The following is a 25,614-nucleotide window of genomic DNA, read 5'->3' on the forward strand; positions in this document are numbered from 1 at the left end:
GGGAAGGCACCCCCTGCACAAAGCCGCGGGCTTCCCCGTGCAGTCAAGCAAAACGCCGAGTTACCGGGTGCTGACCGTAAGATGCTCTTTGCATACGGTGAGTTTTTCCCACGTTAGCGGCCCCAGCCTGTATTCTCTGCATCAAAGGAGCTTCAGGATTTCTAGTACTATAGGATGTGGGCATTGTGTATTTATCAAACAAATGCAGTGGCATTTGCTTTTTGATGGGCACATAGGCAACGTTTAGGATTAAGACCTCCGTCGGGCAAACCTTGGGCCCTTCAGTACTGCTGCTGTACAATAAAATGGCTGAGGACACCACCGGCCGAGTGGTGCCATTGGCACAGACACATGGAGACATCTCAGCAGGACACCTCCCTGCATCCCAGCTGTGCCCTTCGAGCTGTGAGTACCATCAGCTGCCTAGCAGATCATCAAAACTCCCATAAATACCACCTCCAGATTTATGGCAGGCCCTGCACGGGTACACCCAACTTCTGCTTCCTGCTCAGCTTGCAGGTGAGGTTCAGATGGTGGCACACTGCAAAGCGTGGCTGTGACTGCACCGTCACGGCACAGCCCTGCGCCCGCACCATCACCGCACAGCCCTGCGCCAGCACTGGGAGAGGTGCTGCCGCAGCTGCCTGGGACCGGGTCATGCTCTCACCTTTCGCCACACAACCGGCTCAAGGTGCCCAACAGGTCACCACAGGACTGCTCCGCTTTACTCCACCTTTCTTGAGTTACAGCGCTCTGTCTCCATTTCACATCGCCATTAGAAAAATCTAAAAATAGACAGTTGGAATCAATCCTATTGCAATTTCTCAGATCACTATCAAGAATTGGCCCGATCTCCGAGAGCCATTCCTAAGGCAATCTCTTAGTTTTACATCCCCATATTTGGCTTTTGTTTTGTTTTTAAGCAGGGAAATCTAGTCTGTGTTTATGTGCTAGAGCAGTAGCTGGAATGGTATCTTTACTTTTCACTATCGCTTCACACACATGCTTTTTTAACTAGAGTTTTCCCCATGACTGTTAATTCTGGAGCAGGAATTTCCTATTGCATTCCTCACAGCAAGAGAACAAGAGGGAGAGGCCGCTCTTTCTCTAGCAATATCCTTTTCCACCCTTCCTGTTTATATAGCATTTTTGTTTAACAGGACGGGGCTGTCTGACAGTGACTGACCTAGCTATAGCTCTCCATATGTTTAACCTGGTTATAGCCCGCTTGCGTAGCCTTTTGGGCCTGCTTTTCCTTCACCTCCTGGCTTGAGCTGAAGAGCAGGTCAGGGAGGTATGGCCAGTGCCAGGACACTGATGTGACACTGCTGCTTCTCTGCTGCACCCAGAGCTGCATGGCTGTTCTCCAAGGCTGGGACACACTGGGGAAAGGACAAGATGCAGGTTAAAACCTCTCCCTCTGGAAAGGAATAGAGGCATTTTCGAGACACAAACAGTTTTACAGACCAAGGAGGGGGTGGGTCTTGAAACACTGGGTTTTCCAAAGCATCCCTGGCCAGCCCTAGTGAGTAAGAAAGACAAGATACACTTCAGCGCCCTCTTCCTCTCTCTTCACCTATCTGACGGGAAGTTGAAGCCATCCTGGTTCACAGCTTTCACCATTACCTCAGGAACAAAACGGTGATTTTCACAGGTGCCAAGTCCATGCAGCCCAACTTAAGACTTACAAGTCCACAGGCAGTGGCCCTGAAGTGCAAGAACCACGGGATTTTTCCCTGCAAGAACAGAAGTGCAAGATGTGATGTCAGCCTCATTCTCACTGGAACTGGGGACAGTTTGGGCACTGGTGTTACTCAGAAAAAGCTGGCTCAGCAGTTTCCCCAGCCTCTCAGAGGAAAGGAAATGAAACAGTGAGCCTAAATGAAGGTCCTTTTCTCAGCATCTAAACTGAGCACTTCCACCAACCAGCTTCCTGCTGACCACAAAACCTACACTAAAGTGGGGAGGACAGCTGATCTGTCTCTACTGACAAGGCAGAAAGCTGAACTGCTGCAACTCATGGTGATCTGCAAACATGGTTTACCCAAACAGTGACAGCCTGAGCCCTCAACAGCGTTTCAGTGCCCAGCTTTCACTGGCGTCCCACTGCAATGTCAGGAGAATCCTGCGCTCTCACAAAACACATACTCTGCATTTGTATTCCTGGGTATGGCGATGAGGATTTGGAAAGAAAACATCACGTCAGCTGTGATTCTTCTGAACAGGAAAACACAACCTGAATTCCGGCCTTCTGAATGCAGAAGGAGCTCAGATGGAGCTCAGGTACTTTCAAGGACTGCTCACTCTCAGTTGCTCTAGCTCACCTTGGGGTATTTCCAGAAGATAATCCAGAAGCAATTTTCTAGTAGATCTGGATTTTGCCCTGGATTTTTGCAGGACAAATGATCTAAGAAACTGTATGGTGCAAAAAGTAAATGCCAAAAAACCCAGAAAAAAATAGCTACCAAGTACCTAACTGATGGGAAAAACGACTATATACATGTTCTCAATATGTAAAATACAATTTATTGCATTTAGGCCATTCATAAATATCAACACAATGTAGTATGTTTGAAACAAACATCTCACCAATAAATACTATCTAAACATTACTATTTATCTTTTGATCAAAGGTGTACAGTGTATTGACTCAATATTGCACAGTGAGCTCTATATGACAGTTCCATAGTGCATTCAGTTTGTTACAGTGATAGTTTGCCACAAATGTTCCAAAGCATCACAGTTGACTTTTCCAAGTGAAAATAGCTGAAATACTTCATTAGGGACTGAAGGCTAATACAAATGTCACTGTCCTAGGTTAAGTGGCTACGGATTCATGGAACGTAATGTTTTCATGAATGAGGAGACTTTGTTTCTAATGCAATTTTTATAGAATTGTAAAAAAATCCCACTTTCAACTAGAATGAGGATATTATCATCAAACTTACGTTAACAGCCAACTCCGGTGATCAGTAAGCTTATTTTCTTGTTTCAATCTAAATAAAAATCATATCTTTGATCTTCTGAGAGATGTATCTCACCACTTGCATTTCAAAGGCCAGACCGTGCAAACCCCCAGCATTACTCCGGCACTTTGCTCCCTATGTGCATCTGCTCAGGTCAGTCTCAACAGTTTTCAGTGTATAAATGCAGATATTATTTCCAACAGTTCTATAATTACCTGTATCTGTTTTAAAATCTTAAAATTCTACAGCATCAGCTCCACATGGGGGTAGTCCTGCCAGCTGGTATTGCATTTCCACACTCACACCGAGCGCTGGCTGCTGCCAGCAATGTGGCCGGCTGTACTTCTTCCCTGAAACCCAGCGGCTCCTGGATCCGATGGGCTTGCGGATTCTGGTGAGCACAATATCAAACGCTGCAGGACTGTGGCTCATCGCAGGTTTTCAACAACTCCCCGTTGTTCATTCTCAAGTCCAGCTATGACAAAACGATGTCCACACCAGTGGGAGATTACTGTTGGAGTAAGGACTGTACGATTTGGCTTGTGAGGTTTGACCCACATTTGCACAAACTCATACTGCTCTGACACTGCAGCTGGACCTTAAAATGGACATATACTACCCAGTTACGTGACACTGCCCTGCCAAAGTGGTATGAGCTGCTCAAATTGCAAATAAGAATCATGACCGCAGAATGAGTGTGACTGACTTGGAAAAGATTCGACCATCAGTACAACGGTGCTTAGTGCTTAGCGTGTAGTATCCCTTAGTGCTTAGCATGTAGTATTCCTTTAAGTAAAAGAAAATTCACTCACCAAGTGATACAATAAAAAATTTCTAAGAAACTACTGGTTAAGTATTACCTCATGATTATGTAAATCATGTTTATATCCCTCATCTTTGCAGTTTATAATTTTGTATATATTTAGATTCTTTATAGTCAGGTAACAGAGAAGAAATACTTATTCCTATCTAAAAAGACAGTAGGAAAAAACAGGGATTGAAAGGATTCCTTTTTTTGTACAAAAAATACATTTTTATGACAACAGCCAGTACCTTCACAATAGGTCCTTTGCTCCTCTACTTACTACCAAGCTTCAGTCATCCATAACGCCATCATAAAGTAGCAGAATTGTTTTTCTTTCCACTTCTCAACACCAAAATTCAATGCACTACTATGGAATGTTTCCAAAGTCTTACGCTACATCCTGATAAAATCAGGATTTTTTTTTCTTTTTTCTTTTTTTTCTTTTAACTTCAAAAAGGAACTCAATTCATGCAAATAAATACATAATGTGCACCGAAATACTCAATTCTATGATACAAGTGACTTCAGAGAAAAGTCCCTTTATAATTACCCAAATTAGTTCTAATAAAATAAGATCGTTTCAAAACAGAACTAAAAACATTTCCCTTTGCTACAAGTTGATATTTGCTATGTCTTCAAGCAGATTACACTTTCTACCTAGTTGTGTTGATCTGTGGGTTCAGTGTCACTCTTTTGTAGTGTAGCAAATATTTGATTTTGGGGGGTGGCTTTTTAATGCAGTTTTTGTAGTCCAGGGTATCGGTCTTCATTTGACTCTGCACACAGGATCTCAGGTTAAGCCCAGATCTGCAGAGGGAGAGTTGAACAATCATTTATGAATTTGACTATTTTAGCAAACGTTTTTATTAAATCTGGCAAGGCAGTCAGCTTAGCGGTACAACGTATCAGCAGCAACTATATTATTTAACCCCTAGGTTCAAAATTCCCTAAACTGTAACAGTTCTGCTAGCACTTTGCAGGGATTTTTTAATTTGAATTTTACACTGTCTTGTTTTTATATCCTCTTTAGTCCCTCTAGAGCCAATCTTCCCGTAACAACCCTTCCGTCCTACCCCCCTTTTTCAAACAGTCAATCAAACAAAGAAAGAAGCACCCAAGGCAAGTGCTCCCGGCACTTACTCGGAGAGTGTGGTCCCAGGAGCCCGAGCAGAACGCAGTCCCGTCAGGAGAGACCCGCAAGGTGCTGACACGATTCTCATGTCCAAACAGAATGGACACACGGGACCCTTTCAGCACATCCCAGACGTTTATGGTGTAATCATTATAGCCTGCAAACAGCAGGCGACCTACAGAGAGAAGGAGATTTATAGGAAGTGAGGTCTTAAGTAGGTTAACACATCTTGACTACAGCAAGGGCCTTCTGCAGGGCGTTCATCACCCAGTGAGCCACAACGCGGCTTTCCTGTGCCAACAGACACGGCCACCCTCTGCACACAGCGAGCCCTGACCACGGCTTCCCCCAGGCCAGCTGCGCTCCTGCTCCACTGCTGAGCTATCCATACTGAATGCTAAACCAATTAAAATGTATTAGTTAAAAATATAGTCAAAACGGAGTTAAATTATATAGAATCTGCTCAGTCATTAGAGACGGGTGATGACTCCAAATCACAACAGACTGAAGAGCACTTCAACAGCTAAGGTAGAGTAATAATACTTTGCTCAGACTTTACAAAAGAAGTTGAATACGAATGGTTGAATGATTAGTAGACAATTTGGTAAGTGATTCATTGTCCCCAGTGGGACAAGCCGTGGTGCTTGTGATCATGACAGGCATTTGCCTCTGTCCCGGGCAGAGGGCAGTTCACCACCCACTCATCCCCACGCAGGACGACTGGAGGAGCTCTGCGTTTGTGCTGGAGCAGGAGAGAGAAGCCTCAAGCTCAGGCTGCTGGATCTGTAGTGAAAAATGGTAATGCCCCTGGCTTCATGCTCCTCTAGCATACTTTTACTGTCTATTAATCATTTATTATCCTTTATAAACTATTTATGTGTGTTTAATAGTCTAGTTACATTTCATGTTTCCTTTGAAATGTTTTTAATGATTATTGTGAAATTCTAACCCAGCTGTAGTTAATGGCAAAATATTTCCTGCCTCTTCAGTAGGGCCAGGAAAATAGTTTTCATTGCTACAACAAAGCAATAGGTTATTTAAAGAATAATTATTTTTACAGAGGCAAAAGAAAGGCTTCCATGCATTAAATGTTCCTTTTGGTACTTAGTATTACTTTTAATAACTTATAGTAACAAATGCTTTATCAAATTAAGCTGACAAAATTTTACAATCTGCCTCAAATCCCAACACCAAGGTAACCTCCAAAATTCAGGTCTCACCGCTGAGAGAGAAGTCCACACTGGATGCTCCAAAAATGATGCTCTCTTTGGAATAAATTGCTACTTCTCTGTCTGCACGAAGATCATATAAACGACACTAGGATTAAAACAAAACCAACAACACGCATGCCTCAGTAAAGGCTGGAGTCAATGGCTACCACATTCCATTGAAAAAACCCGAGTGGGAAGGACTGCAGCCTAACAGGTATCATGGGAAGTGGCTGCTTGGTTTCTTTCCTTCTGCTATTTCTGCCCACTCTAACTGGGATTCCTCTGGAGTCTAACAGGGATCTAAGCAACACAAGGCTGTTTTGTATAAATTGAGTGAAGAACTTGCTTTTCCAAACCACTTCTCTAAGCCTGTCGTGCTATAAAGGTGAGTGGTGGGTTTTGGACCATGGCTACTCAGTGAAAGTCCCCCCACTCTCTTGCTTTCCCACTGTGGTTTCCTACATATTAGGCATCCTGCTGCTAGCTGGGTGCATGAGGAGACTGTTGTCTCTAAAGACAACAGTTTAGCCACGGCTGAAGTCTGGGAGACAGATGATTAAATCTCCAGTAATCTTTGAGAATACAGACCACATGGCACAGTGCTCAGACAGTCCCTTGGCACAGGGAAGCCTAGATGTAGTCCTTGCCCCGAGTAAGGCAGGACAGCAAACAGCCCCTGCCCCACCGTGAGGCCTTCTGTCTGAAAAACCTACGTGAAATTAATTCAAGTGAAATAATAGATTTTCATACAGCTCTTTGCTTTTCACCTCTCATGGAAAATCCCCAATCACCTCTACAACCTGCACTTCCTGTTTTTATAATTTGCCAGCACACTTAGGCTTGTTTAACATGGAAATAACTTACAGACGGACCAGGCTTCACTGCCAGGCAGAAAGGCAGTCTGTTAGCCCTGAAATCAAAACGCACTTTTGAAACTATCTGAACCAAAAACCTTCCTCAGTAAGTTTCCACTAGCGAGATGGGTTTGCTAATATTAAGACTTTACTAATGAAAACTGGCTGGCATTCAAGCCTGCACATAAAGGAGAGGCTGTTTCATTCGCAGGGCTGTGGGGAGCTGCCAGGTATGCAAGGTCCAGATCTGCCAGTGCTCCACGCTGATGAGTAATTCCATCAGACTGTCCTGACAGGGAGCCGCGGTCACCGCAGGCGACAGCACTGCATGTGAGCACACTTTTATGGTTTCCCTCCAGACAGTCAGGATTACCTGTTCCTCGAAATCCCTAAGTATATAAATCAGGTCAAGGGTACCAGTTAGCGTATCAGTCCCTAACGCTGAAAACACCAGCCTCTTCACTTAAAGAATGCAGTGGAGGGAAACTGCCATAACCTCTGTCAAAAGCACAGAGATGGAATTTCCCATTCTCCTGCTCAAGTCGGGGGTGTCAGGAGTAGTTAAGAGAGAAAAACCCCATCAAGTAAACGAATAAGCACAGGAGCCCTGAGCCTGTGGTACTGGGCATAAAAAGAGAGTGCTCTCATTGGAATTTAATGATGGACAATTTCCTTATCTCACTCCCTCAGCATCTCAAGTGCTCACAGTACCACATCTGAATGTGCAGAGAGGCGCTGGGCTCACCACAAAGCTAGTGGTATTAATTTATAATCGCAGCTTTTAAGACCTAAAAGCAGTGTACACTCACTCTGGAAGAGCCTTCAAAGTTTCTCCACATCCAGTGAAGGCAAAGGGAACGTTTCTATTGAGTTTAGCGAGTATTGGAGCAGACTCAAAACATGCTCTGAGGGCAGAGTACTTTAGGAAGAATCTTCACCCTCATGCAACTCGGTGTGATGTTTAAATAAATGGGAGAAACAAGGTCCCAAACCTCTGCTTTTAACTTCCAGCTCTGTTACTTAAGTGTGTAAATTAAGTTACACTTAACTGCCAGCTCCGTCCCTGCAGGGCTGTTGTACAGGCACAGCCTGGTCCCCCATGGGGACCCACCAGCTGCAGTGAGAGCTACCCTGAGTGCATCACCCAGGGGCCCTAAGGCACCAGCAGATAAGTGGCATTTAGCACACAATGTGCTGACCAAAATTACCTGTCAATGCATACTGTGTCCCTCCTAGCAGCTTGCTCATAGATAAGTAAGATTCAGGAAGAGCTATTGTGTCATCTGTGACTCATGGCAGTGAAGTGTTGGCAGTGAGTCAGGCTGACAAGGAGGAGATGTACGTGGCCAAGGCCACCCTGGGGCTGTGCCCTTAGGATGCAGAGGCCTGTGGAGGCCAACTGACCGCGTGTCTGCCCGGCTCGGCGCTGAGCCCACAGCCCCTCTGCTTGTCAGGACGTGCGCATTCGTGTGTTTCCATGCCCTGTGCTGCTGCTTCTGACACACGCTGCAGTACTTCATCTGGTTCCTCCCATGTGACCCAACAACTATATGAAGCCAAATCTCTTCCAGTAAGACAACTAATTTTGATAATGAAACGTCAAAATATAGAAAACCTGAATTGAATATTTGCTCACATAGAAAAATTCACAGAGGTGACCTACAAAGCGTTGCTAGATTTTCCCCTATAGTAATATATATAGTATATAATATACATTATATTATAGCATTAGTATTTCTGCAACTTTAGTGTCACAGGCCCAGTTTGGTCATTTAAAGTCCTCTGCAGATGTGACCTAGTCTTTTAGGAAAATCTAACTTGGGAAATACAGAACTTCCCTAAATTAGGCTGCTGAATTAACATACCGTGGCATCGTCTGAACCAGAGGCAAAAGCATCTCCACTTGGGTAATATCTGTGCAGGAGTAAAAAAAAGACCAGAACACATTACATTACTTGGATGAGGTCAGACTTCAAAAATAGAGCCAGCACATTGCCCAGCATCGCAAATGTGTCCTCTCCTAGAAACATACTGACCTGACACTGTTGATATCTGAATCGTGGGTTTCAAATGACTGGATGCACTGACCAGACCGCATATCCCAAACCATGGCTTTCTTGTCACATCCCTAGTAAGACAAAAAAATTCACTACAGTTGTCTAAATGGTAACATTCACCCCTTATGTGCCTGATAGAGGCCATCAAGCCCAGAAAGGCTCTTAACATCACAGCTTCGAGGCTATTTAACCGGCAAAGCAGACCCAGAACTGGCTGTACTGGTACCCTGAAGCCTGGTGCAGCTGCAGTTCGGAACAGAGGACACCACGAAGGCTGGAACCTCAGCAGTGCCGCAGACCAGTGCGGGCCCAGTAGTGCCACGCAGCGCAGTGGGGCGCAGACAGGCCCGCGGTGTTTGCGCAGGCAGTCCCACACTAACCAGTGCTCACAGCCCTGCTCCGCCTGTGCTGCTGCCGTACCTGTGGCTGCAGTCCCACCACGCCACAAAGCGGCATAGATGATTCATTCCCTTACCACTTAACATGCCCAATATAAAAAATTAATACCTAGCATTTAAAGTTTTATAACTAATTCTTTTGATACACTGAAATAGAAAGTGAAATAAGAACATCCGGAGGGTCTCCTGCCCAGCCTCCCACCAGAGTTAACCCCTGCTGTTGCTCTGAACCCACGTGCTCAATGGCGTGGCTGGGATGAGAAAAGAAGCATAACAGCGTTTCATCTCATCGTCAAACTCTAACCTGCCCTTCCAAGCTGTGCTTTGAAAAGATCATTTAACACTGGTGCGCTGGCTGTGAGGTGCTCAGCACCCTGAATTCTTTGGGCAAGGGGCTCAGCTCGTGTAGTCCACAATGTCCTCAGGGTAGGAACCATCTCATACCCCTAGGGCCACGTGCTCAGCTGCGATGTCTTGATGCCATCACAATCATGATAGGATAAGAACACAGAGTTTTCTTTCAAGAGTGATGGGAGATTTTAATGAATACGACCCTGCTGAGGGGCAAGCCTCTCTCATGTTATTAATTTTTAAGCAAATGTGACTGCTAATTAAATTAAACAGTCTCTTCACAATTCACATCTTTCTCTCTGTTTTTTAAATTCTCTTGTTAAAATGAAATCCCAGTTTTTTACTAATGATGTCATTATTTAAAAGAGGTAATGTTCCCTTGTATCAGCTTGTGGTTTCTGCACAGGGAAAACCAAACAGGACAGAGAACATTTTGGACTCAGCATATTTCCCTCTCAAGCCCTGCCATGGCCCAAGCCCAGCCCTTTGTATTGCTTCCATGTGCAGTTCTTACTGACCTCTCTGGGAGTTCGGGGGCAAGACCAATCTGACAAGTGAATGCTTTGATTCCTAAGGTTTTGAAGGAGAAATCAGAAACCACCTGCAGAGAGGTGGGCCCCCTGACTCCTATCCAACTCAAGGAACACTGAGCACAACAGCCCGGGACGCAGCCCTGAGCTCACCCAGGAAGGCTGGAGTTTTCAGTTAAGTCGTTCAATGTAACAGCACCCAGTTTACAGGCTGATATATTGGCATTGGTTATCCTAGCTCAAGGTTACTGTATTAGAAAGGCAGGGAGTCTCTCTACGACACCGTACCCTTAGGTTGCACAGTTCTGGCTATACCTGCAGTGACCAGTACAAGATAGATCTTCACTGAAGTGGCGTTTTGCATGTGATTAATTGAGTCCCTGTAAGCACGGACATGCCCAAGCTGCTAAATCAACACAAGTACGACATATTCTCTTAGCAGTACCATAGCTGCTTGTGATTCTTTGCCCTATAATAAGCTGAGCTGTTCCCAGGAAGAATGAATCTGTCCTTTCTGGGAAGTAAGCTTGGTGACAGGAAAGCCCGGGAGGAGTAATGCACTTGGATGGAATTAGCTTTCAGTCACGCTTCAGAGCAGCTGTGCTAGCAGCAGGCAAACTGGGCCAGTGTGCTGGGCTCTGCTCCTGATGGGTCAGCCAAATCTGATAAAAGAGCCGTAACAGAAGAGGTTGAGGTTTATTGTGTAGGGATGAGACCATGACTCCGAGCACAACAGGTGGAATTCCCTAATTGACGACCGTCGTCCTCTGACACAAGGGCCATTTCCACCAGCAAGCACAGTACCAGCCCTGGACTGGTGGGGCTCAAACCAGGTACCTTAATCAAATTTTCTGGTAGCAACCTGCCTCCAGTGAGAGAGGTGATCTCTCAGCTCCTGCCAGCCGTCACCTGCACACTCGATTTCTGATGTGGGAAAGACCAGGACCACCTCAAAAAGGAGCTGAGCTCCATCCCATTCACCTTTATGTCTTGCCTGCCTCACTACCAGGCTGCAGGTCAATGGCTCAGCTGCCAAGGAACAGCAATCCCTCAGCAGCAGGACAAGATTTGGAAAATGCCCTGGGTACTTTCCCAGACCACTCCTGCAGCCCCAGCAAGGTCTGCATGTTCCTCTGGGCCAGGACAGGGAGCGGGCAGTGTTCGACTGACGAAGGGGCTTTAAATGCCTGTGTTACCACTTGAAGGCATAGAGGACTCAGCAACAGCTGAAGATGTGGTCACACCTCATCTCCCTGCTCCAACTTGTACGAGGGTTTAGCCAGCGTCCAAGCTACCCCTTGGCTTCTGGGGAGCGGTTGAGGGACGCAGTGGCACGCACATTATTTGCAGCCCCGCTTCAATGCCCTGAGCAGCCGCCTGGCACACCCCATCTGGCTCCAGAGAGCTGGGCACGAGAAAGGAGCCAAATGCAGGAGGTCATTTGCTGTGCCAGGCTCCTATCCACAGGGGCTCACACCTCCGCTGCGGTATGAGCCTGTTGCTCTAACTCTGAGCCTTTCCCTTCCCAGGAAAGGCGTTGTTTTGATCTCTGGCTGGACTGCTTTGGTGTGGGGCGGAATTTGCTAAGTAAGCAGAACTGCAGTCAGACTGGCTGGGTGGGTTTGACCCCACAGTCAGGGGTTTAATTTGCTCCAGCTTGGAAAATGTACTTGCAATGAGTGGATTGCACTAGGGCTTCCAACACATACTCCAGCACTCTCTCAATAAGATCACGAGCCTCTTGCTCTGCTGCCTTTTCCCTTCCACATGCCTTAATTTTACATTACGATAGGAAGTTCCTGCTTACCCCAGAGACAAACGTATTTCCTGTTTCAGAAGGGGCCAGGTTCAGACACAAGACATCAGCTCCATGACCATGGAAACTCTGTAGAAGCTGCCCACTCTCAACATCCCACAGAGCACAAGTTCCATCTCCACTTGCTGTCAGGATCTACAGGATGTGGCAAGAAGAGTCACAATGCAAAAATCAGATAACGATCTTCAAGTTCTCCAAGAAACAACTGACATCCTATACATACACCAAGGACAGCTTTAATTTAATTAAATGCTATGCAACAAATCAAAACCATGAAAACAATGTGAATCTAAGCACAGTTTATGCTTTTTGTTTTTAAGGAAAGAAGTTAGAGTGGAAAGCAGAGCTGTATTAACACAGCTGTACCTACACAGTGTTTCAATAAGGGTCAGTTTTCTGCAGTGGGATTTGGAGAACTGATGGCAGTAAGGACCTGCTGGCATTTCTTTATCTTCCAAAAAGGAGGCAGAACCAGACTGGTATTCCTGTCTGTCCCTGTATTTAACCCTATCCATATTTAGGCTGCTGGAATGCAACCTGGGTGAAAAGAACTGTTGAATTTCAGTATACCTGTTTAACTCTCCAATTATTTTTTTCTGCTTGAAATAGCCAGGTTAAACACAATTAATTCAGGTTAAGACATGGATTTTTTGAAAGGGAACTAAGCCTGTCTAGACAGTTGTTTGATAAGTCCATCACCTCTCACTTGTCCAAAACCATTTGTGTGTGAAAGGGCTTCAGCATACATTGACCGAACACAGCTCACAGCTTCCCTCATCTGCTACAGTGCTTGTACAAAGCACATGTGATCAGCGCTTGTTATTGTGGCTAAATCCTCATGATTCTCAATTGTTCAAAATTTCCCCTTGGCACCCAAAGCTGTTATGCAATCTCAAATTTTGTAGGTTGAAAGGGTTGCTGTGCACCAGCGTGGAAGGAGGCAAGGGTGAACTCAGGAGGGCTCCCAGTCTTGCACACAGGTTTTTCTCATGGTCGCTGAGGAAACTCAAGGGATTTCAGTGGGTAGTTAGAAGTTAAAAAGAAAATACTCTTCAAGAAGAAAATTATCATGAAACCATTCACAGAGTTGCGTAAAGGTTAAACACTGAACATGTGTCCTGGTTTGACAGATGCTCCAAAAACTCCTCCCATAAACAGCCGTCTGCAAAGCTGCAGAACAGACTGTTCCGAATCCTGCAGTAGAGAGACACTAATAGTCTGAGATGATAATAGCAGAAGTCCTGACTTGTCTTTCTGGCCAGCTTTTGAGCCTAGATCAATGAACTTCTCTGTTCTGAGGAATATTTGTACTTGGATGAGGAATGAAGACTTCCGGCTCTGAGGATTTGCTCTGTAATAACATGTAAGAAAGAGACAAGGGGACCACGAGCAGCTAGAGGTGTAAGGGAAGGGTCTGCTGGCAACTCAGAGCTCTAGCTAATCCTTGAAGATATATGTTACAGACTCAAGTTCAGGGTATTGCTATTAAAAAAATCCACAAACACGAAACCCCCTACCCCCACCTCAAAATCCAAAGGGAATTAAAACCCTTTGCTATCAGACTCTGTCTTGCTGCAGGAGGGGCTCTGGCAGCGCTGGCCAGGATCCTCACCTGGCGCCTGGCGGCAAGAGACAGCACTTGCACAGGGCAGGGGACAGCAGGGACACAGCCCTGCTCACCAGGGCACACACATCAGGGCTGGGGACACCGGCGAGGACCACCAGCCTCTGCCTCCTCCACCATCACCACAGGCCTCACCCTGCTTCTCAGCCCCACCGCAATGGGAGCACGGCTGCCTGCCCTGTGCAAAACACTCGAGATCCCAATTAGCTGCTGCTATTAATACACATGGAGCACTGTCACGTGGGGAGCATTATCACACTGCAGAGCTGCAGATACCTAATTTAGGAAGCGAGGCTCCCTGCCTCTCTGCGTACTGAGGCGGAGGAGGCTCTCTCTGGCAAGACTAATTTGGGGCACCGAGAACAAGGTGCACAAGTCACCCAGACCTGCAGCTTGGCACTTGTCTTGGCCCAGGGTGGGAGCATGATGATGAGCACAGATGGGACCCCCTCTTTCAGCACCCACACAGCCTGAAAGTGGCTTTAAACTAAAGGGCATGCCCAGATCTCCTCTCTTTCCGCTGCACTGCCAGATGCCCATGAGCACACTGACTTCTAAACGCCTTTCCCTGTCTTTCTCCATTCCGAGGGAAAACCGAGCAGCCAAGGCAGAGCAGCAGCACTTGCAGCACTCAGCAGTGGGTGCTGGGTGCCATGGGAACACTGCGCTCAGGGACACCTCCACCATATGCTGGGGCTGCTCCAGGACAGGGACCACATATCACTCGGTGACGCGAGCAGGAGAGCAGAGCTGTTCTGCACACAGCTGGGAAAGCTCCTGCACAGTGTGCTTGTTGCACTGTGCACCCTCAGACTTACAGAATAATTTTAATTCTGAGGCAATTGTGTAAAAAGAAGAAGATAAGAAGTCTGGTATCCTCCAGGATCCCCCAAATAATAGCATCCTAAAAGAAGCTTGGCCAATCCACTTGCTTGTATTTTTTCCAATAATACCATGCAGTGCTATAAATGACCACTTATAAGCTTATCAATCACAAGAAAATTTCTTTTCAAAGTGTTCAGAAAAAATATCTGAATCACTGAATATAAGGCATGTAAATCCACTGTGGTATTATTTAAAAATAGTAATATATTACCTTCAGTATCAATGCAGTTTGCTGTATTTTACATGGAAAAAAGAAGACTCAACTTTTCTTCCTTTTTTTTATTATGAAAAATAAATAACTATTTTTCCTTTCATAGGATTTAATCATGATGCATATAGCTATGGACAAGAAAACAGAATAGTGGGTTTGTATATCATCAAAACCATTCCACTTAATTTAGACTGCTCTAATTACACAGGCACAGTAAGGTCAGGGCTAAGCAAGCTGAGCGCTGAGTACCTCCACTGCTTGTTTCCATGGCAATGGACTTAAATTAGCGCCTCGGAGTCATTACAGAAACCATAGAACATCAAACAACAACATACTCTTGTCCCGAAATAGAAGCAATGAGAGCTGATATTTCCTTCAGAAGAGCTCCAAATATCTGGAAGAAGTGGGCAAGGTATTCCCTTTCCAGCAGCTCTGCTGACACAGAGAGCAATGAAAATGCTCACTTCTGCCACGTGTTTTGCTGCAGAGCCGCGCTGAGCAGAGCTTAAATTAAATTAAAAAAACAGAGAGGACCAGGGGATTATTCTGGCTCCTTTCATCATCTTTCGTATTCCTGGAGAAAGAGATCTCTAAGATATTCACTAAAGAGAAAGGCTGGCCTGGTCTTAGAAGATCTGAACTTAGTTCCTGCCTTTGCCATCGCCTCCCACTGCGGGCCTCTGTGCTCCAGCTCCCCAGCTGTGAGATGGGGATGGCATCCCTCCTTTTCCTCAAGGGAACACACCACTGCATGTATGGAAATCAGGGCCCCAGGAGGCCGTCCTGAAGCTCAAATACCTCACTTGGTACACACAAAAAATACTAACAATGAAAGCAAAAGCAAAGCTGGCTGGACGCTCAAGAGAAAGCAGGCAAACAACACAGTCTCCATCAGCTGGCAGAGCACATACCCAACCTAGTCCTACCTCAGCTGGGTTTTTAATTATTTGTATTATTTTGAGCTCCTCAACGCACAAGCCAGCACAGACCCAGCAAGAAGAGAATACACAGGTACCAGTGAGCTCCCTCTGCAGAAAGGACAGGCCTTTGCAGGGCGCAGGCATGACAGCCTGGCCCTGGGCTGTGACAAGTATTTCCTTACAGCAGCTTTTGCAGCACCTTCATTGCCCCAGCGAGGGTTTTCCAGCAGCCCCTGCATGAGGCAGGACATGGCCCTGGGTGCCCCAGGTGCAAGGAAGGTTACTTGCACCACGTATGAGTGCAGCTCGGGTTAGGCATTGCTGGACGGTGAGCAGCGGGTAGGGAATGCATTTACCTGCATGTCTGAGTTAGTGAAGCTGCAGGCAGACAAGTAGTTTGTGTGCATTGCAACTGATTTCTTCTTCGCAGCCATATTTTCATTTTTGTCAAATGTCAGAGGGTACACAGAACACTTGTTGTCCAGGCCACTAAAGAGAGTAATAATAGCATTAACAGAGAGGGGAGAACTGGTTAAAACTGCAACGACAAAAGGCGAGCGGTGATAAGAAGGAAACCACCTGTCAGTGCTGCGCTGCCAAACCCTTACAAGTACCGACTTCCCGGTATTGTGCCGTTCAGGATCTCCCTGTGCAGGGAAGCCCCAGCTGCCTCACCAGGCTGGCTACTTTACAGAACTTGAACAGCTGCGCCTCAGTATTTTCACCCTCATCGAGTTTATAAATGGCACTGAAGGAAACATCATGAAAGTATAAACTGGGAGGTGACATGGCACTCACCTCAGGGATAATGTTTCACATACAGCCAAACTGCCATTTTTCTGTTGACATCTGCCATTGCAAGATATTTAAGCATCACTATTTATCTACCTTAAATAAATTTGACCTAACTCCTGTGGAAGAGACAGTATAGCAAGCAGTGGATGTAAAGACAGGGCTTTCAGAAGAGTTTGGAAAAAAGGCAACAGATGCACTAACCTCTGTAGCCGGCGTGTCCCTCCTGGACAGTTGCACCAGTTAGGTTGTGTCTCCCAGGCAAGATGCAGGACCCTTTTCTAAAGGGTCTGACTCATGTTTAACCCTTTTCTAGAGCCGTGGTACATCAGCCCTGCCCTGGTCCCTGGGATCCCGGCACACCACCAGGTGCTGGTTCTGTGCCTTATATCACATGCACAGCACTTAACTGACAGCACAACAGAAAAACAGAATTAGGTAGTGCAATGCATATATGCCTTCTCTGTCTCTCTTACAAAAGCGTGAAGACAGAGCTTTCTTGCTATTCTTCGAGTTTTAGTCAATAACACACTTTTCGGACGCCTCTTCCACACACGTTTATGGAGTCTGCCTGTCTGTCTCAGTCTGCTGCTTTTTAGATTTGCAAGCTGCACAGTAAAGTCTCCCTTTGTTCCTTTCTCTCACCCCAAGCTTGCTTTGTCTCTCTGATCCACCCAGTGCCTTTTTAAAAGATGTTTTGCCAACATCTCATCTCTTTGTTTTCTCCTCTGCACAAACTCAATTTTTTCAGACCTGAGCCCTCAGAAAACTTAGAGATTATAATCAAGGATGGGGTTACTTCTCCCCACCCCATCTTGGCAAAAACTATTAATGTGCTGGTAATCATTAATGACTAACCTTCTCTGCATCGTAGAAGAAAGACTACAAAGTGAGAACAGGGTTAAAACCACTCTCCTTTAGAAGATATATCCAACACACACAACCAAACTGGAACAGGGAAGCTGCATGCATGCAGAATTCCTAACCCATGATATAAATGCTGAAGGAGGATTATTTTCCATGCTTACACAACACATGTTATTGCACTGAAGTCAGTGGAGATAATGTGTACAAGCCATTATGGGATTAGAATCAGAGGCACTGAATGTAGTCCTTCCACTTACAATCCAGGCACGCAAACTTCTATCTGTCAGCATCTGAAGGCACCGGGACACCACTATAAATCAAGCTTCTCTGTGTAAATAGCTGGGGAAACTGGTAACTTACCCACATGCAATGGCACATCCAGATGGGGCATATGCACACGCCATCACCCAGGTACACGGCATCGTCACGGCGTGTTCCTGAAACACAGCATCTCCTTAAATTAGGATGCTACTGTTTCTCTAACAGGTGCAAGGAAATAGTGCAGATTAGTAAGTTCAGTATTCCTGTGGGACATCTTTAGGGTCAGTGAAAGGAAGAGGTGTTCCCCCAAGCCATAACTCACATGGAAGGCTGGGAAAGCCCTTACTGCAGGACCCAGCAGAGCAGCAGGAGGATGGCTAGTCCCTCCCTGACACTTCCCACCTTACTCACAACCCCCAAACTGACCACCGAGCATGTTTTATTTGCGTCACTCAGTGCCGTAAAAAGTCCCCTCTGCTGCACGTGTAAAGTGAGTTACAAACAACCTGTTTTTTCTCAGTTGTGTGGAGCAGGGTGCCATGAGATGGCAGGGCTCGGAGGAGCAGTGGCACCATTTCCCAGTGAACACCAGCACCTGAAGGATCTTGGGTGATCACACATGGCACCTGGTACAGGGGTTACCCAGAAAAAGCCTCTGTTCTGTTGGCTGGATTTTGCCTCCAGCTAGGACCCCTCCCTGTCAGTGAAGAGGCTGGATCAGAGCTTCCCACTGGAGATCACAACAAGCCCCAGTGCCCTGACAGGGACTTTGCTCAGAGATGGGTCAAGGGAGGTTGTTTGCCCTGGGGCCCTTAGTTTGAGGTGCTGGTGGAAGTTTGCATTTTATCCCATCATCCCGCTGCCTCCTGTGACACATGTGAGCCCTTCAGCCCTCCATCTTATCCCACCGTCATTTGCCCTTTACACAGAAATCTGACTTTTGATGAAGTTTCACTTACCTTGTTGGTAGTGAAGGAATCCCACACGATCACCTTCCCATCCTAAATGAAAGCACACAAACAGAAAGAGAAGTTGAGGCCTTCCACAGACATGGCTGTCAGCCTACTTTCCAGATTTGGGGAAAACTCTGCTGCTCATTTCCAGTCCCCAGTCTGTCATATCATGAAATTTTTGTCTCCATTTTAACAGCAGCACAACGGTCACAGCAAAGCACCAAGGAGATGCTCCTCAGTAGTGTTAGTTATGTCTTTGACTAGAAGAAAAGTATATCTCCTCCTCACTGAGATGACTGATGTCCGCTTAAAAGACCAAAATTTTTTTTTTCCCTTTTAGCGTGTTTATGAGAACTCCTCTCACCTGCAGCACACACCACGGACAGAATTATCTCCTCAGGACACTGCCACTAGTGAGCCTTCACTTGTTTCCTTTCAGCCATGATGTGTTTCTCCCAGCCTGGAATCCCCACCTGCAAAGCCGGTCACCGCTCCCAAGTGATATCCGTCAGTGGCTCAGTACGAGGCATTACACATACACGAGGTGACCAGTACTACAAACCACTGGCCGAGCTGGCAGCACTCATGGAGACTATTTATGGACACTGCACTGCTTATTCATCTTCCCTTTCCTGTCTTTTCCTGATTTTCCTTTTACTTGTCACTACACTTCCTTAACCTTTAATTAGCCATTGATACAATCTGGTAAATAGCCATCCTAAGAATGCTCCACAGAGAGCAAGACAACCACTTTGTGTATGCCAGCTACATTCACGCCAGCTACTTCTCCTTATGCACATGATACTGTTATCTTCCCCGTATCATGAAAGTGAAATGTTTTATCACTGAGCAACAACTGTTGCTGTACCTGGACTCACTACAGTTGTTAAAATAAGAGTTAAAAGGGAAAAAAAAAATGCAAAAATGCATTACAACTTGCCTTTTCGACTTTCTGATATACACACTGACATTTGAACCACTTTATAAATTGTGACATTAATTATTTAAAATTATTCTCTTTGCTGAGATCACCATGAATGGTAAAGACTCACAGTAACTGAAGGTGGCTTGCAATGCAGATGGCCTATTTTTATCCCTCAAGTGAGACCTCTGACAGATTTCATATAGGTCAGTGAACAGCTGTGAGATGCAACAAGCTCACTCACTGCCATACTGGGCTCAGGACAAACCAGGGGATCTAGAAAGCAATTATCTCACTACCTCCTCCAGCTCATGAGACTGGTCTGGAGCAGGTGTTAGAACTGTTTCTCAAAATGCCCAAGTAAATGCAGTAATTTTGGCAGGATGTTTGAGGCTTTCAAGGTCGCATCAAGCATACAGACTGCAGAAGAAATTTCTGTGCACAGAAATCTCTAGAAGAATCAACATTTCTTCCCTTCCCTTTTCCTGATTATTTTCTCTGAACACATAAACTGAAATTGTTACTAAATACTTTATCTGTAAAGAACAAGGAAATAAAAGTGGCCTTAGACAAGTTCTCCCTATTTTCTATTATAGTAAGGAATATGGAAAAAATCTGTGTATGACTGGAGAAGAAATATTTAGGCTATTAGTTACAGCAGGTGTAGCGATGATCAGAAGCCTGGATTTGTGCTCTCTGAATGAATATATTGCCAATGAACTGCTTTAATGGCATCTTGAAAACATTTACACTACACACAGGCATCATCTGCAAAGAGTGGCACAGAGCATAGCCAAAAGATTTGTACAGTGCCCAACAGCAGCTTCGAAAACCATCTGCCCAACTACATACCTGGGAAGAGCTCACAATTCTTCTCTTGTCTTTGCACCAGTCCATACAGAGAACTTTATTTCCGTGGCCCTTCAGGGTCCTCCTGGTCTTCATCACAAACTGGCCCAGTGCCTCCACGCGCTCTGCCACCTGATGAACTGCAAACAGCTGATGGTTAGAGAGCCCTGCATGAAAGCTCTGCCCTGGCAAATTTCTATGTTTATCAGTAATGTCACTTGGAGGAATTAATCCATTAAGTCTGAGTCTATGGTGCAAGCCAACGAACCTGCTTCAGAGGTGGCAGGTGGTAAAACCAAGGTGGGCAGAGTATGAACACGTTCACCAGACAAAACTAAGGATGAATTCACTCTGGGCTTGAATTCCAGGGCTGTAGCAACTGAAGCTTTTGCAGACCATCACACTCAAGTATAACTGGAAAACAGATCACCCTCTTGCCTCCTCTTACTGGAAGTGCTCAGTCTGACTGAGACTTGAAAGCGCACAGCCAGCCTCCAGTCTTAACGCACGCCTCAAGGTATTCAGCAGAAGTGAAGACCACTACTGGGTCTTGGAGGAAAAATCATACAAAAGAAGGGGTAAGCATCAAATCTCTGAAGTTGCAATGGTAAAACAGTTGTTCTGGATGTGAGAATATGTCGCGCAGTGTGCTACAAGTACTAGCCACGAGTGCTGGAGACTTCTCCTCCGCTGTGCCATCCCTTCTGATGCCCAGGGGAACACTGAGGGCCAGGACACAGCCCTGAGTGAGCAGGGAAGCTTGGCATTTGCTGTAAGAGTGCGCTACCCAACTGCTCAACAATGTCTAGAGACACCAAGGACTTTATGGGTGGCTCAGCTTTTTCTTTTATGGGAAAGAGAAACAGAGAGGGCAGGCAAGCAGCTTTCCCGAGTACCATCCTCTGGTGGTGGAGAAGTCAATTCTTTCATGCCTCATTTAAAAGCAGTACTTCCAGCTGATATTCTTAAAAACCCAACAAATTTACATTTCCAATAGCGAAAACTCACTTTGACATAAAATTAACCCCCCTGCAGCTGACACAACTAAAGGTGTCTCATGTAACCCTGATGCTTCACGCTGGAGTCACCTGCACGTCTGTGAGAAAGCGTCATCTGAGGAAACTGATTTGCTCCGCTCCAGCATTCTTCACCCAGCATGGAGCTGAGTAGGGCCATGATGGATCTTGGCACCCTGTGGCAGCTCTGACACTTCACACAGAGTGTTAGGGAGGGTGCGAGTTGCTTCAAGTCTCACAGCAAAGTAGAGGTCCTGCGACAGGAGACCCAGGCACCAGAATTAAAAATGACCCTGCCTAGAGAAGAGCCAATAGGATCCAGAGCTTCCCTGTGTTGTGTGTTTGTCCACAATTAAACCTAAGATGATCCAGCTGCTGCTAGCTAAGGGGGCAATGCTTGCCTCAAACCTTTTGAAATAAATGCAGAAGCTCACATGCTTTGATGAGTTGGTGGAGGAAATCTTACGCTTTTCAATGCCGTACTGAAGGCTGAGCTCCACAGCCCACGTTGCTGCTTCACCTTTTGTAACTTTTCTAGAGCTGCAAGAGAGCTCATGGGCTAGTAAAGGCTGTCACAGTGAGAGAGCAGGCATCCTCAACCTTGAGATCATTCCTTGGCACAGGGTCTGGGAAGCAATTTCTGCTTAAGGCAGAGACTGCTTTCTAGTGGATTAGATTCTCAAGTGTAGTCTTTCAAAACCACCAGCCCCACAGGCTGTGCCAGAATAATGTTCTCACCTGAAATCTCTGCTCGACCAGTCTGACCCACCCAGGGGACAAGTGCTGTCCACCATTCCTGACAATCTCTTGCTTTGTCTCCAAGTTTCTGAGAAAGTACCATAGAAACCCACTGAGGAAAAGATACATTTCCCCTTACTTTTGTCCATGGAAACCTGCCAAATGATTCAATCAAAAGACACGAAAACACAGGACAGGAGGTTATTATGGCAGCTGGAAAGATGCTTGTGTCCAGAACATATCTGAAAAAACAAATGTTTCACAGACAATGGGCAAAGTGTTTCCATTACGTCAGTGCAGCCAAAACTCTGTGGAATTGCCTGGTTTAGCCTTACTGATTCTCTGAGGATGCTTATCTCCAACCACAGCCATAATAACCCCGCACCCGCCTAGCACAGGTTTAGAGTCAGATAATTATTCTGAAGCATTCTCCAATATTGTTTCAAGATAGTTGAAAATTATGCACTCAGGCAAGTAGATCAGCTACAGCCAATAAGCAGCTTGAGTGGTTTTACAAAGGTCCAGATAAAACAGGCCACTTTTCAAAAACATATCATTTGGCCTGAACAGGAGGTATGGACTTCATGCAGATACCACTGGGTCTTTGATCTTTTCTGTGCTGGAAGTCAGATGCTCCTAATAGTCTCTTCTGGCCTTAAAAATTTATGGATCTCATGAACAGAACAAACTGTTTTTTCTACACCTAAAATTTTAAGCGATAGAACCAAATCTTTAAAATTGTACGACTGCAAATCAAATGCACATTTGGTATTTCCTTTTTCTAGCCACATTTTTGAGAGCTGCTGTTCAAAACCACTTGAACAAATAAGGGCAATCCTAGTTCAACCAGCTGTTTGTTTTGGGAACCATAGAGGGAAAGTCATGATCAAAGAAAAAAAAAAAGCGAAAGATATAATTTTAGATTAGGGAAAAAAAAACACCCCACACAGCAGAAGAGATGCTTTATTCTGAAACTTACAATCTCTGCCAAAACAGTTCTTGGGGATAATTTAAGTGCAAAAAAGCTCTGATACAGAATCAATTACATGAAATGTAATGAGGGAGCATTGCTCTACTGCAGCATAAGACTTTTGTCTTAGAAACCATGTCATGGCTATGCAAACACAGCCTTCCAGCATAAGGTTGCAGATTTACAGATGACAAAGCCATAAATATCCTATGACTATCAATGACACACACAGTTACGGTATCACTGCAGTCACAGGTAAAACTCTTTGCGAGCAAAAATGGATTTAAGCATATGCTTAAGGGGTCTGTTAAACACTGAGCACTACTTCTGATATAGAAATTATCCTGTAAGAATATGATGATTTATGGTAATGTTTCTGTAATGAGGCCATCTCCATTTGTTTAATGATTCCTGTTAATAGGGCACTCATATAACATAGGAGGTTGTCTAATTTAGACAAGAAAATGCTCTATTTACTCTAGAAAAAAAAATCTTTCAACCCTCCCTCACCTGAAATTTAAGAATGTTTGCCAGTCCCTCAGTCTTACACAACACTGAGAGCTAAATCACTGCATACAGGCTCAGATTCTTTTTCAATATTTAAAGCATCAAAACAGATGAAATAGAAGTTGTAATGACCCATTAATACTTCTAACAAAGTGAACTATGATTTCAAAGGAATAGAGTAATTGATTTGGGTTGTTTTTTTTTTAAGAACTGCAATATATTGTATCATTGTAATTATTAAAATGAAATAATTTTTTAAAAATGGATTTGTATATCTCGGGACAGATGCATTAATATCTATTTGAGAAGTTCCATAAAAATCAGGTTAGCTTATTTTTTTCCTGAACATGGGTGGAAGCGTGGGGGGAGGGCAGGGCCGAAATCTGCCGTTGTCATTTCTGTCACCTTAACCACGGACCTGGAAACCGCAGCCGGCGAGTTTGGCTCTGACAGCCCGAGCACCTCTGCATCAGCCCTGCATCCCTGCAAGCTGTTTCCTCGGGGGAAGAGGGGGAGAAGGAGCCGGGTCTGCAAGCAATGTTCCCTTTTTAGGCCCTTCCACCTTGCGTGAAATCCTGGCCCCGCTGAGGCCGATTCCCATCAACTTCCACACGGCTGGGTCTCACCTTTGTTCCTGACACCGAGATGCGCGGTAACACGGTGCTAACAAATCTGAGTCCGCTGAAGGCGGGGGGGGTATTTCACGGTCCCTTCCCACCCCTGCCTCGCACCCGCCCCCTCGCCCCGCACACACTGCTGCGTGCGCGCAGCCCGAGCCAGGCCAGGAGCCCCCGCGGGGCTGCGGGGCGATGCGGGGCGGCCCGCCCCGCCACTCCCCATCCGCCTCCTGCAGACCCCGGGCGGTGCGGACCCTGCTCATGGGCCCCCGCCTGCCCTTCCCGGGCGGGGCCCGCCGCTCTCCCCGGGGGGCGGCCGCAGGCCGTTTCCCTCCCCACCCGGCTCCCCACCCCCGCCCGCGGCAGCCGCCATGGCCCCGGCCCTTTCCCCACTCACGCTCCACGTCGTGCAGCTTGGCCCGCTCCTCCTCCAGCTTGCTCTTCAGGCTCTCGGCCTCATTTTTCAGCGATGCCAAGGTCTCGTTTTCGTGCAGCCCCTCGGTTGCCATCTTTGCAAAGGAAGCGGGGGAGAGAGGCGAGCTGAGAGCGGGAGGGAGGAGGAGTTTGCGTGCCTGGCTCCCGGGGATGCTGCCGAGGCTCCTGCTGCCTCAGCAACGGCGCCGAAGCCGGCCCGGGCTCCCTTCCCCGCCCCGCGCTGACGTCCAGGGCCGGGCCGGCTGCTCCTCCAGCCCTGCGTGCAGCCCGCACCTGGCCAGACACCGGGCGGAAAGGTGCCAGCAGCGCCCGCAGCCCTGGGCCGGCCCCGCTCGGCCTCCCCGCTGGCCTGCGGGCCGGCAGCCGCCACCAGCCTCACCCCGTGCCCCCCACCTTCCCACAGGCTTCCACCGGCAGGCCCTTGCTGTACACCCCAAGCCATTTTCACTGCCTCAAAGGCTTCATTTCCCCAGAAATACATGCAAAAGTGTGTTTCTGCTTTGTACCCCAACTTGTTCGTACCAGAAGTTGCACACTCTGGGGGGGGAAGGAGAAAAAAAAATAAAGTCACCGGTCACCCCCATGGCATTTTACAGCATCAGATCCTGTTCATGCTTGGCAAACCCCAGCTCAGCGCCATCATTCCCTCTCTCTGCCCAGGACACTCGGTCACTGAGGTGGCCGCTGGCCCAGCTGACAGATGCAGTGCTGCAAACCCTTCTCTCCCCTGTGCTTTGAATTCCTCGTGTTATCAGGGTTTTTTTCCCCCTTAAACAAGCCACCTCTCTCCCCTGCATACAGATAAGCACGTTAGGGTCTGTGGCCTTCCCAGCCGTTGGAAGGCCCTGGTTTCCAAAACTCCAAAGGGAACAAAGAACCCTCCAGTCCGGCCTTGGTGTGAGCCCGGGGCGCAGCTCCACGGCTCTG

At 46.4% G+C, this 25,614-nt stretch overlaps 1 protein-coding gene and 1 long non-coding RNA gene across 3 annotated transcripts; one reads left to right on the forward strand and one right to left on the reverse strand.

Moving 5' to 3' along the window:
• The first annotated feature begins 20 nt into the window (after positions 1 to 20).
• On the forward strand, positions 21 to 2,612 carry LOC147599246 (uncharacterized). The gene is made up of 2 exons (XR_015259902.1): positions 21 to 405; positions 1,655 to 2,612. It is a non-coding gene; the product is annotated as an uncharacterized LOC147599246 (long non-coding RNA).
• GNB5 (G protein subunit beta 5) lies at positions 2,504 to 24,865 on the reverse strand. Of its 2 annotated transcripts, XM_086757357.1 has the most exons (12): positions 24,650 to 24,735; positions 22,298 to 22,400; positions 20,408 to 20,544; positions 18,640 to 18,681; positions 17,780 to 17,856; positions 16,117 to 16,249; positions 12,112 to 12,255; positions 9,005 to 9,096; positions 8,834 to 8,882; positions 6,124 to 6,220; positions 4,912 to 5,078; positions 2,504 to 4,578 (listed from the first exon to the last, which is right to left on the reverse strand). In XM_086757357.1, exons 2-12 carry the CDS (start codon positions 22,305 to 22,307, stop codon positions 4,567 to 4,569), a joined length of 960 nt encoding a protein of 319 aa, XP_086613483.1. In that variant the 5' UTR covers positions 22,308 to 22,400; positions 24,650 to 24,735; the 3' UTR covers positions 2,504 to 4,566. The 2 variants fall into 2 exon arrangements, with proteins under 2 accessions (XP_086613483.1, XP_086613482.1); XM_086757356.1 differs by lacking the exon at positions 22,298 to 22,400 and having other exon boundaries at positions 24,650 to 24,865.
• Between the last annotated feature and the right edge of the window lie 749 nt (positions 24,866 to 25,614).

Source organism: Chlamydotis macqueenii, chromosome 12 (genome assembly GCF_036417535.1).
Source record: "Chlamydotis macqueenii isolate bChlMac1 chromosome 12, bChlMac1.mat, whole genome shotgun sequence".
NCBI lineage: Eukaryota > Metazoa > Chordata > Aves > Otidiformes > Otididae > Chlamydotis > Chlamydotis macqueenii.